The following is a 12,984-nucleotide window of genomic DNA, read 5'->3' on the forward strand; positions in this document are numbered from 1 at the left end:
GCAATTGTAAGTGACTGAGAATTTCATCCAGTGGGTAAGTCTCAACCAACTTCCTTTTAAACAAAACCCCTTTCTCGCATTCACCACAAACTTTCAGTCTCTCAGAACTTCACATATCCCTAGGTCCTTCATAAGAATCACTCCTTTTATTTGCCTCAGAACCATTTCTCAACTTTTATAGGATTCTTATCTTAACCTTGGGTCCCCAGGAAAACTGTCCTTACTCTTCTGGACCCAGGTACTCTGCAGCTGGCTTCAAGTACGCACCAGAAGTCCAGGCAATGGGTGTTTAGGAAATACCAGAATTTACTGGAGTAGAAAGGACATTGGAGGGCTGGAGAGATAGCTTAGCGGTTAAGGCGCTTGCCTGCAAAGCCAAAGGACCTTGGGTCGACCCTCCAGGACCCACATAAACCAGATGCACAAGGGGACGTATGCATCCTGAGTTCGTTTGCAGTGGCTGGAAGCCCTGGCGCGCCCATTCTCTCTTCTCTGTCTCTCTCTCTCTCACTATGCTTCTTTCCCTCTCTCAAATAAATAAATTAAAATTTAATTTAATTTAAAGAAAGGAGAAAGGTCACTGGAGGGCCGGGCTCCATGCATCTGTCCCTGGGTCGGGGAGAGGAGTTCCTTATACCAGCACAGGGGGCGCTGGGCGCTCCGCTCGGCTGTCCGCCTGCCTCCGGAGCTCGCTCCCCTCTCCGGCCGTGACGTAAACTCTCCGCGCCGCCGGGGGCGGGACGCGCTGACGCCATCTCCGGGCGCCCGGCTGGGAGGGGGCGCAGGGTGTGGGGCGGCTCCGGGGCCGGGGATGGCGGCGGCCGCGGCTGCGGCGGCTCCGGGACGAGCGAGGGGAGCCCGGGGAGCTCTGTGAGATGGGCCGGTGAGTGTCGCCGGGGACACAGGCCGCGGGGCCGGATTTAGCCCAGACAGGCCTGGTTCAGAGTTCCGGACAAGCGGCCCCTGCGAGCCCGTTACCCCACCGGGCCGGAGCCCCCCAAACCGCGGACGGAGGGAGCCAGTGAGGCGGTACCTAGAGCCCCGTACGCCTCTTTCCCGCCTGTCCCAGAAGGCGACTCCAGACCCTGCTGCCCCCGCCGTTTTGTCCCCTCGGGCCGGGATGCCCGAGTCGTCGGGGCGGGAAAGGGCCCCCGAACAAGGAAGCGTCTCCTGCGGAGCCTCGCCTTCGCCCCGTGGCTTGAAGGCCGACCCCCAGCCCTCTACACGCAGAATCCCCCATTCCCGGGCTTTACCTTGTTGGAACAGGGATTGAGAGATCACGGAAAGCCCGAAGCCCCCGTCGTCACTCCTCAGCTTTTCCCATTCTGTCGGGCGCCCCGCTCGTCCTCAGCGAATTCGGGTCTCCCGCAGGGTGCCCTGTCTTGCTTCTGACCCAGACGAGATGAGCCTCGTTCCTGGCTTTGTTGGCAGCTCCCTGGAAAGGTTCCTCTCACTCCTTAGCTCAGATGGGTTCACAAGCTTTGTCTTTCCCTTGAGAAATTATCTTAAAGACGCCTTAGAAGCCCAGCTTTCAGATTTTGTGATGTGTTTTTACCTTTTGGGAACCTGGCACACACAGGCTTTGCTGTCTGTTTTTTTTGGTGGGGGGGCTGAGGTTGGGTGGGAGGGGCAGACCTTTTGCCTTTTAGAGTTACCTTATTAGTTTGCTAACCCTCAGTGATCTAGAAGCAGGTTTTCTTCGGTGTTTTATCTGCCCAGAGCAAAGCATCGTTTTTGGAGGGAAGATGGAACCCCAATTTTTGTTGGAGATGAGGAAGAATGTGAAGAGCTATTCAGTTAAACTGCTGGCGAAGAAGGGGTGCATGACCTAATGCATACTGTGTGGTTTATTTGTGGAATTGGGTATTTGTTTTCCCACCTTTTGGGTACTCCTACAGCATGCCATCATTAAGAGATATTGTTGTTCAGTTTGGACTGAGGTTTACAGTGTTTGGCACTTTGACAGAATCTCAGAGTCCTCATCAGTACTGTTTCCTTCGTGTTCAGTCATTGAAGCTGCTGTACAGTGCTTGACGTTTCTGGCAAGAGTAGAACCAGATGTTGATAGTTGGAGTTGGACTTTTGTTCCTCTTGTTAGCTACATGAAGATCAAAATAATGTTCCCAGTTTCTGTCATACTTCATTCAGCACTTGTTGTAAAGTTGTCACTCAGAGTTTTACACACATAGGCACACAAGGGGGCCTTTTCTTTTTTAAACTCCGGAACACTAAATATTGCTTCCTCCTTGAGTGACTCCCCGTTGACCTCTTATGCTGCCCTAGAAACACAGTTCTTTCCTCTAGTGCCACCTTATTTAAATAATTTAATTTGAATGTATTAATAAGCTTTTAGTAAAGGTGAAACTCCCTGCTTCCTGTTGTTCACATGAGAACAATATTAAGTATTCCATTTTTATTTGTGCATTTTACTAAAATTTGGATTGGAAATAAATTTAGAATTTGAGGAAGAGCTGGAGGGATGGAGTGGCTAAGGCTCGTGCCTGCCAAAGCCTAAGGACCTGGGCTCAATTCCCCAGTACCTATGTAAACCAGATGCACAAGATGGCACATTCATCTGGAGTTCGTTTTCCCTGGTGCCCCCAGTCAATCAACCTCTCTCTCTCCCCCCCCCCCCCCGCCTATTTCTCCCTCTCCCTCCCTAATAAATAAAATATATTTAAACATTGAAGAATTGGATAGAGGATGAAGAAGATAGTGTTAAGAAAATCAATGAAATTTGGCACATGGAAATTTTTTTCCAGGATAATCTTCCTACAAATTAGGACTTAAGACGTTTTTTCTTTCAGTTGCCTGGTCACTTTGATGATGACCCTAGAGAAGGTGAAGGGTCAGGCTCCTCCTTACTCCATCCTTATGATTGTCTTCTAGGCTCCCAAGTCAGGGGGGAGGACACTTACTACAGCTGCTCAGAAGCACCACCAGAAGCTCAGGTAATACAAGCACTTTGGATTCCTTGTTGCAGAAAAAAACAGGATGCAACAATGGAAAAACAGAACTGATTATAATCTGATTGAGAAAAATAGATTACAGTTCATATACATTGAAGTGTTTATATAAAAAAGATGCTTTCTTTTTGATGGGGAAGGGGGGTAAGGATACAAAATCTAATGTGCCCAGGCTGCTCAAGCTTGATATATAGCTGTGGATAACCTTGAACTCCTGATACTTCTGCTTCTACTTTCCAAATGCTGGTATTATAGATGTGTGCCACTATGCCAGCTTCAAAAAGAATTTTTTTTTTTTTTTTTTTTTTTGGTTTTTCGAGGTAGGGTCTCACTCTCACTCTGGCCCAGGCTGACCTGGGATTAACTGTGTAGTCTCAGGGAGGCCTCAAACTCACATTGATCCTCCTACCTCTGACTCCTGAGTGCTGGGATTAAAGGTGTGCGTCGCCACACCCGGCCCCAAAATGATGCTTTTTGATAGTGGATAAAAACAGTTGTAAACGATGACAAGAGAAAGGGGAGAGAGGGGTTTCTTGTGAATCATGTAGACCAAAGATAAACAGGCATGCTTGGAGAAATACGATCAGAATTTTATGAAGTGGTGGCTGGCACAGATCTATAATGGAAAATTAAGCCATTGGTAAAAGAAAAAGATGAGGAGGGGAGGGAAGAAAGAAAAAAAAAAATACAAGCAAACCTTAGGACTTCCTGAGGTACTAGTGCTAAGGAGGCAAAGGAAAACAGGAGTTTAGCCAGTCAAGGTTAGAAGAGATGAGAGGAGGTGAGATCATAACCCAAATTAGGCTAGGGAAAGGAAGCAAGAATGAGGTCATACATTCAGGGGGAAAAGATGGCATATTAGTAGCAAAAGGGAAAATTTAGAAGAGAACCACCAGCAAAGACCATATGCTCAAAGCCCCTCTTAAAGAAGAAGACAGAAGAGTCAAAGGCCTCATGAAAGGCATGACTAATCCTGAAGCTGGTGGAGAGGCTATGAAGCTGTTAGATTTATACATTTTGAATGCTCATCCTTGTAGCTTTTTGTGTTTTGTAGTTACCCTCATCCTAGGTTGATGAGTGAGGAGATAGCTTCCTTCTGTGCCTTTTTCTCTTGCCTTTTTCAATGTTACATCTTCCTCCCTGGGTACAGTTCTCAATATTTCCTTTGACTTGGCTTCTTAGGTTACTTTTCTTTGCTTCTGATTTGTTCCCTAGCAGATGTGGGCACCCCAGCCAGCAGCAGAGAGGGGTGCAGGGAAGCCACAGAGAAGTCCCTTCTGATGCCCCAAGGAGCAAGCCAACCCCTTCCTGGCTCCAGGAACATCACAAAGCAATATGAAACCTGTTCATGAGAGGAGTCAGGAATGCCTTCCACCAAAGAAACGAGACCTCCCTGTGACCAGCGAGGATATGGGGAGAACTACCAGCTGTTCCACAAACCACACACCTTCCAGTGATGCCTCTGAATGGTCCCGAGGGGTCGTGGTGGCTGGACAGAGCCAGGCTGGAGCCAGAGTCAGCCTGGGTGGTGATGGAGCTGAGGCCATTACTGGTCTAACAGTAGACCAGTATGGCATGCTGTATAAGGTGGCAGTGCCACCTGCCACCTTCTCACCAACTGGCCTGCCATCTGTGGTGAACATGAGCCCTTTGCCCCCCACGTTTAATGTAGCATCTTCTTTGATTCAACATCCAGGAATCCACTACCCCCCAGTCCACTATGCTCAGCTCCCATCCACCTCACTGCAGTTTATCGGATCTCCTTATAGCCTTCCCTATGCTGTACCACCTAGTTTCCTACCAAGTCCCCTCCTTTCTCCTTCTGCTAACCTTTCCACCTCTCACCTTCCACATTTTGTGCCATATGCCTCACTCCTGGCAGAAGAAGCCACTCCGCCCCCCCAGGCTTCATCCCCAGCCCACTCATTTAACAAAGCCCCTTCTGCCACCTCCCCACCCGGCCAGTTGCCTCATCACTCAAGTACTCAGCCACTGGATCTTGCTCCAGGCCGGATGCCCATTTATTATCAAATGTCTAGGCTACCTGCTGGATATACCTTGCATGAAACTTCTCCAGCAGGCGCCAGCCCAGTGCTTAACCCTCAGGAGGGCCAGTCTGCTCTGGAAGCAGCTGCTGCCAATGGAGGACAGAGACAGCGAGAGCGAAATTTAGTAAGACAGGAAAGTGAAGCCCTTGACTCCCCCAGCAGCAAGGGTGAAGGCCAAGGAGGACTAGTGCCAGTGGTAGAATGCGTGGTGGATGGACAATTGTTTTCAGGTTCTCAGACTCCGAGAGTGGAGGTGGCAGTGCCTGCACACCGAGGAACCCCAGACACTGACCTTGAGGTTCAGCGGGTAGTTGGCGCTTTAGCTTCTCAGGACTATCGTATGGTGGCAGCTCAGAGGAAAGATGAACCCAGTCCTCTCAACCTGTCACACCATGCCCTTGACCATCAGGGTGAGGGGCGAGGGTCAGCCAGGAACCCTGCAGAGGTGGCAGAGAAAAATCAGGCTCGTGGGTTCTACCCTCAGTCCCATCAGGAACTGGTAAAACACAGACCTTTACCCAAAGCAATGGTTGTAGCCAATGGCAACCTGATGCCCACTGGAACTGACCCAAGTTTGCTGCCTATGGGCTCAGAAATCCTAGTGGCATCAAGTCTGGACATGCAGACCAGAGCCACCTTCCCAGACAAGGAGCCAACGCCACCCCCCATTACCTCCACCCATTTGCCCTCCCATTTCATGAAAGGTGCCATCATTCAGCTGGCTACAGGGGAGCTGAAGCGGGTGGAGGACCTCCAGACCCAGGATTTTGTGCGCAGTGCCGAAGTGAGTGGGGGCCTGAAGATCGACTCTAGCACGGTTGTGGACATTCAGGAGAGCCAGTGGCCTGGATTTGTCATGCTACATTTTGTTGTTGGTGAACAGCAGAGCAAAGTGAGCATCGAGGTGCCCCCTGAGCACCCCTTTTTTGTGTATGGCCAGGGTTGGTCCTCCTGCAGCCCTGGAAGGACTGCACAACTCTTCTCTCTGCCCTGCCATCGGCTACAGGTGGGAGATGTCTGCATCTCTATCAGTTTACAGAGCTTGAACAGTAACTCAGTTTCTCAGGCCAGCTGTGCTACCCCAAGCCAGCTGGGTACCCCCCGAGAAAGGCCTGAGAGGACGGTCTTGGGGTCCAGAGACCTATGTGACAGTGAAGGGAAGAGCCAGCCTTCAGGAGAGGGCTCCTGTGTGGTAGAGCCCTCCCAGCCTGAGCCTGGTGCTCAAGCCTGCTGGCCAGCCCCAAGCTTCCAAAGATACAGCATGCAAGGGGAGGAGGCACGGGCTGCACTGCTCCGTCCCTCTTTCATTCCACAGGAGGTAAAGCTGTCTATTGAAGGCCGTTCCAATGCGGGAAAATGAACCTTTCTCAGACCAGGACTGGGGCTTTAACCCCAGAGGTGAGCCCTCACCGTGAGCAGGCAGAGGTTTTGCACATGCCAAACAGGGAATGGCTCTCCTGGCAGTGAGATTTGAGGGAAAGAGGAGGCATGAAAGCAGCCTCCCAAGACAGGATCTGTTGCTCATTACCCCCATGGCATGCTTTCTGGACAGCCGTTGGGGGTCCTGTGCTGGGGAGCAGCAGGCCTGGGACAAGGAAGGGTGGAGGTGCACACAGGATAAAAAAAACATTCCAAAATCAGGGCCTCCCTGTTTTTTCCTCCCCATCCCTGGCTCCTGCAAGGGAAATACAGGCTTTGGGAGCAGGTGGCAGAGGGAGGGAGCAAAGAAAGAGCCAAAAATGTTGATCCACAGCTTATAGTAGCAGTAAAACTGTCTGAAGTTGTTTTTTCTTTTTTTTATGGTGGGAGGGCAGGAGACCCCATGGTTGGAAATAAGAGGGTTCCCACCCAGAACCCTTTTTGTAAGAGATGTGCACTTTAAAGGGTGATTTTGTTACAGATGTTTATGGCTGGGTTTGTGGGGGAGGAGCACCATCACCTACAGGACTTGGCTTGGTCCTCTGCTTCAGCCTCTTCCCATCTCCACCATTCCTTCTATAAGGCATTCTCACAGCTTGTAGGCCAGGAGAAAGCAAAAGTCCTCTGAGGTTGAGAACAAAGGACCTCCTTGCTGGGAACCCAGTCAGTTTTTCTTTGGGGGGAAGATCTGACTGCCAAATGACCAGGCTCCAGGCAAGGCTTCTGGAAAGGTGGCTGACTTAACAAAGCTTCTCCTACTCAACATGTCAGGCCTGCTTTGAGATTTCATTCAGTCTAGTTGGTAATGGTGTCGTATGAAAGTACTGGTGGATCTTTCCCCCTAGACACCTATATCCCTCCATTGTCTGTCTATGTTGTGCCTAAGTGCCTGCGCTGCCCCCCCTTTTGCCCTGACCTCTGCATGGTGTCTTGACCTGGGCCTCATGTGTAACTGCACTGCCTTTCCTCTTCTGCAAAATTGGTGTTGTCCACTCTGGCTGTGACCTGTAGTTTTGGGTGTGTAGGGGTTCTCTTATTTCCCTATTGGTTATAGTCCTTATTTAAAAAAAAAAAATCATGTCTCTTCTCCACTGGCAACACTGTGATGGAGAAACAAGAAGGGAGCCATGTCCTGGCCTGGGCATTTCCCATTCTGGTGTTTTTACATTGCTCCTTCCCATCTTAATCCACTGCTTCCCTTAGCATTCAGGCATCTCTGAGCTTTCCTCTCCCACTGCTAGCTCTAGAAGTATAGGATAGTCCTTATAACATTTCAGTACCGAAGTATATTTCATTTTGTGGTGGTGTATTCCTCTAAAGGATGTTTCACTCTAAGTTGCATTTGCTCCATATGTTTTAAGCCCACATTTTCCCCACAACTTTTAGTATCATCTTGGACTGAGGGATTCCACTGGGTATTGGGAGTTAGGCCTCTTCTCACCAGCTTTCAGGTGGATGACTAGTTGGTTTTTTTGAGGGGGGGGTCCTTTAGACTCTTGAAGGCAACTCAGGGTATTGTCTACCCAGCTATATGGTTAGGTTTCTCCCAGGGTATGATCCTGGCATTTCCTTTATAGATGTACTTGGACTGGCTGAGGCCTGGTCTGTCATTGGGAGTCCCAAACTTCTGAAGTCTGAGCTCTGCTCTGTCAGAGACTTTAGGCAAGTCTTGTGATTTCTCATTCTTTCACTCCCTCCCCAGCTGCCAAATGGGGATAAATAATCTTACCTACCTCCTGGGGGCAAGGGGAAGTTCTGAGAATAGAGTCATTCTTAGTGTTCAGGTGCTAAAGATTGTTCTTCTGGGGAACAGAGTGACAGAAACTGGCTTGTTTACTACAAGCCCTACACTCCACTGTTTCATACCTGCAGAGCAAATACCTGGTCAGTGAGCTTTTGGGGGTTCATCCAAAGGAAGCTGCTTGCTTACCTGACCATAAATACTTCCATCTCTGGTTCATGTCAGAACCTAACACCAACCTTGTAGTGCATTTGAGATCATGTTCTTTCCTTTCTCCATCCCCCATTCTTTCTGAATGCTGCTTCTCTGGCTTGCTCCTACAGTGGGGGCCTGTGGGATTGGGTCTTGAGGAATTCCCTCAGATGGAAGCCTTGGGAGAGACCTCATCTTTGGCTCTTTCACAAGCAACTCATTCCTAGGGATGATTACATGCATGGGTTTCTCACAAGCATCCTTCCTTGCAAGAAGGCTTATCAACTGAATGTAGTGATGTGCATTCTACTTGCTTGAGAATTGTCCTCGGTAGATACCAGCTGAGCTTCTTCCATAAGGGAGCAAACCTGCATCTAACCAGACATAGGTCAAGTAGTTTAAGTCAAATCACCCTGTATTCAGACTAGTGACTTCCAGCTTGGTAAATTCCACTGAATCCTGGAAAGAGAAATTGTTAAGGATCATGGCAAGTTGGGCCCTGATCTTTTTGTTGTAGTTCCTTTTCTGTCTCTTGCTGGAGAAGTAATGACAGCAGTTCCCCTAATAACATGCCATACACATGTAACATGTTAGTTAATACTTGATTTTACCAAGCTGCTGTCATAAAGTACGGTTTCTAGGAAAAAAAGCTCTGTACTCTAAATCTTGCCAGAGCCTTGCCTTTTTCCTCTTGTGTAGTCTTTTCTTCCAGGCATGAGAAATAAGTAGCCTGTGGTATGTCTATCCTTACAGAATAGCTTGAGCTTGCAAGAGAAATGCATGGGTTTTATTTTATTTTATTTTTTTGTTGTTGTTGTTTTAGAATGTGCATTTCAGTAGGAAGTTGTCAGCTTTTTGAGAATAAGCATTTGATGGAGACTAGCCTATTCTAGTCAGTAGTTGGACATTCACAGAACTTATTATAGGAAGAGGACTACTAACTCTGAAACTTTATAGAAATGCCTTTACTAATTTGGGTGAAAAGGAACTTGACAAAGGATGTGTAGTATCTAAGTCTTGGATCAGTCCTACCAAAATTAATATTCAGAGAGAAAGGGGTCTGGGAGCTCAGAGCTGAGTGCTTGTACCTGAGGGGAGGAGTCCTAGAAGACCTGAATAACTCTTTTACATTTTCAGTCCCAGTTCGTCATAACACCATGGGTATTGCTCTGTGCTGCTTTGCCACTGCTGCTCTCCACTCACTGCCATGCCTGCTACCCTGTCCTTCTGTCTTTAGCCATGTGGATTATATCCAGGAACCCTGGCCATTCTTACCTGTGTTCTGACAATGTTATTGCATAGCACAGTAATGATGAATGGGAATGGTCTAAAATGCTGGTGGGTTGGTGAATCCAAAGGATATGGCTTCAGTGCTGTTGGGATACCTTTGGCTCCAAAGATCTTTCTGTCTTGAGGGAGAGACAAGTCCTATTAGAGGGTGTTTTCTGTTGTATTAACTAATCTTTGTGGTACCTTATATCCTGTTTTCAAAACTGAAGAACCACCTCAGGACTTCTACCAGCATCCCAACAAAATTCATCCATTTTCATGGATTCTGGGGTTAAGAGAGGCTCTGAAGAATTGGCTGAAATGTCTCCTCTAGTTTGGTTTAGTTTTATTTTTACCAGTGGGTATCATGGGCATTTTAGAGGAAGCACAACATGGTGGTATGCTTTCAACTTGCAACAAGTAGGCATCTAAAGAGCTGAGTGATCACACTGGAGCTGAAGAAGGTGGACATGTGTTGACTGGGAGAGGGTGGAGGGGTAGATAACCAGATTAACTGAATTGGCCATGGGAGATGAGGCCACAGTCTTAGAAGCAAATTAAGTAGGACCGAGGCCAAGTTTAAGAGAGATGTCTTGACTCCCTAGGATAATGTTTACTAAGCCACACTGAAGCTACAGTTCTTTCCAGATCAGAAAACATGTACACTACAATTGAAGAGCTGAACCTTTGTATGTTGGATGCTGACCAGGATCCCTTGCTGGGAAGCCTTCACCCTACAGCTTCCCTGTGGTAGGAAAGGTTTCCTACATTATGCAATAATAATAAGCATCTGGATCTTGGCAGCTGTCTGTGGATCATTGAACTCTGGGATCCATCTTTGGACCAGAAATCTGGTGTGGGTCTGGAATGACACTCACTGGCCCTTGATGTTAGAGTTGGCTGCACTCTCCTCACCTGCAGACTATGCAGAGTTTCTGGGGCGAAAGGGAGAGGTGGTGTGGTGGTTCCTGCTGATCCTAAGTGGGAACAGTAGTAATAAATGCACTTTTCACACTAAAGGTTTCTTTATTAGGTCTGTTAAGCCTAGATCCTCCCCTAGTAGATTGCAAACTCAAAGTCTGTGTGATCCCAAAGCCATTCCACTGCGAATGCCTAGCAGTAAAGATGGCCCCAAATTGGGCTCCTGTCTGCAGTGTGTGGCAGTAGCCCATGTGCCTTTACCTATTGTCAAACTTGCAAGCATTGAATCTGTCTTTAGGACTTTGGGAGGGGTGGGGTGTTCCTTTCTTCAGAGGAGAGAGAGAGAGAACTGATGGCACAGTAGTTTCACACCCACTCCTGGGCAGGGAGTTTGCATGTAGTTGTAAGCTGTGAGGGATCGTGAGCTGTTGGTGTTGAGGGAGGCAGGCTTGATCCCTCACTTGCTTCACACTTGCATTCAGTAGAATTTGCATTGTGTCAGAAGAGACTGTACTAAGGCTAGCTTGAAGTATTGAAATAAGGCTGTCCCCTACAAACTTCCTAGTCACACGGGATCCCTGTAGCCAAAACAGTATATGTTCCAGCTGCAGAGAGTACACTGCTCTCAGCTTGCACAGCACCTTAGGGGAGGGAAGAATATATGGATAGGGAATGGGGTGGAGAAAGGATGGGAATTTTGTCATTCAGGTGGCTTTAGGGTCCTAAGGAGTGGAGAAGGATGGCACTGGGGAGGTCTGGATGGATCTGGTTTGTGTAGGAGTTCGCTGTAGATAAATTACTGATCCCCAACTACTATCCCCAGTATGTAATGGCTGAATTAATATGTAATCAACTGCATTGTATCTAAAGCCTTAGAACTAGTCAGGTGCTCCCCCCACCCAGTACCATTTCTTACCCTCTAATCCTACCTGATCTTTAACAAAGCATTAATAATTCTAAGGATAATCTCTATTTTGTTGTGCTTTTTTGTAACTGTTTTAAATAAATCAATTTGTACTGTATATTTGTACTTTTGTGAGATCCTTTTTGCTGTTTTACCATTTTAAGTCTCTGTACTTGGCTACACACAGATTGTATTTTTATTGTTAATGCTCTTCTTATGGATACCTGCATTTAACTTGTGGACTATGTAAACACAATATATATCAATATCTATATATCTATATATCTATCTATATAAACTACTAGCTTTTCCTTTTGGTGTTTGCGCCTTTTTCCTATCTCAGCCTGATGGGTGGATATGGTGTGTGGGGGGGTGTGAAAACACTTTGAGAACTTGGAATAGATGCAAATGGTACCTGTCTTTGTGTCGTGATCTTGGGGCAAATGATGAGAGCTTCCTGAAGCATGGGCCAGACACTGGAAGGTCTGTCTGTAGACTTACATGTCAGCAGAATCAAATCACAAGGACTGTAGATATTCCTAGTACTGGCCTCTCCCCGCCCCCCCTTCCAGTTTACTCTGACATACTGCCACTTTGCTGGAATAAATCAGCACCTTATAGCTATTGCTTTTTAGCTTGACACCTGTAAATGGTGAAACACTCAGATATGGGACAGCGAGTCAAATACATTTATTGAGTACTTACTATGTTCGACAAACCATCCTAAGTGCATATATATTATCAACCATTTATTTCTAGTACTGTTATTTCCTTTTGATGGCTGGAGAAGTGAAGACAAGTTAAAACCTGCCTGCTACACAGCTAGTAAATGATACAACAGTGGGTTTGTTGTGTGTTTTCCTGAGGTAGGGAAAGCTAGCCCATACAGACCTGGAATTCACTAGCACCAGGCTGGCCTCAAACCCAGGGTGATCCTCCTGTCTCAGCCTCCCAAGTGCTGGACTTACAGCCTGTTGGGGCTCTTTTGTTGCTGCTGATTTGGGTTTTTTCATTGTTGCAATGATGGGGCTCAAATCTGGACCCTTGGGTATGCCAGGCAAATAGTCACTGGCATTTATTGGGTTTGTACTTAAGAGTATAGTAAAAATTAAATGAGGTAATCCATGCAAAGTGCTTAGGATAATCTCTGGCACATGGTGCATGCCCAGTAATTCTGAAACATTTTTAAGACTTCGGAGCTCTGAGAAAGGTATTTGGATCAATTAAGTACTTAAATTTCTTTTAAATGTTATTTTCAGAGTAAATATTTCAATCTGCTCAGTGAGAATTAACCCTAGGTTGGTGGAAGTCATTCGACACGATTAAACAGCCTTGATCCTATGGAGGTGGCAGAGGAGTCCAAGTTTCCATGTTATAGTATTGGAAGAGGTCCACGTTCTTGGCATAATTATTTTTCTGGCAACAATTTAACTAGGGCACTTCCTTCTGGACCTCAAGATCTATAATTATCTAAACTGTACATAACCTTTGATGCAGGAAAGTGCTTGTTCTGTACCATCATGG

General features: G+C 47.2%; 1 protein-coding gene across 2 annotated transcripts; it reads left to right on the forward strand.

The window, feature by feature from the left end:
- The first annotated feature begins 795 nt into the window (after positions 1–795).
- On the forward strand, positions 796–11,771 carry Atxn1l (ataxin 1 like). 2 transcript variants are annotated; one of them, XM_045149626.1, is made up of 3 exons: positions 796–883; positions 2,890–2,951; positions 4,182–11,771. In XM_045149626.1, exon 3 carries the CDS (start codon positions 4,302–4,304, stop codon positions 6,372–6,374), a length of 2,073 nt encoding a protein of 690 aa, XP_045005561.1. In that variant the 5' UTR covers positions 796–883; positions 2,890–2,951; positions 4,182–4,301; the 3' UTR covers positions 6,375–11,771. The 2 variants fall into 2 exon arrangements, with proteins under 2 accessions (XP_045005561.1, XP_004659611.2); XM_004659554.2 differs by having other exon boundaries at positions 4,185–11,771.
- The last annotated feature ends 1,213 nt before the right edge of the window (positions 11,772–12,984 follow it).

This window comes from Jaculus jaculus, chromosome 1 (assembly GCF_020740685.1).
Source record: "Jaculus jaculus isolate mJacJac1 chromosome 1, mJacJac1.mat.Y.cur, whole genome shotgun sequence".
Classification (NCBI taxonomy): Eukaryota; Metazoa; Chordata; class Mammalia; order Rodentia; family Dipodidae; genus Jaculus; species Jaculus jaculus.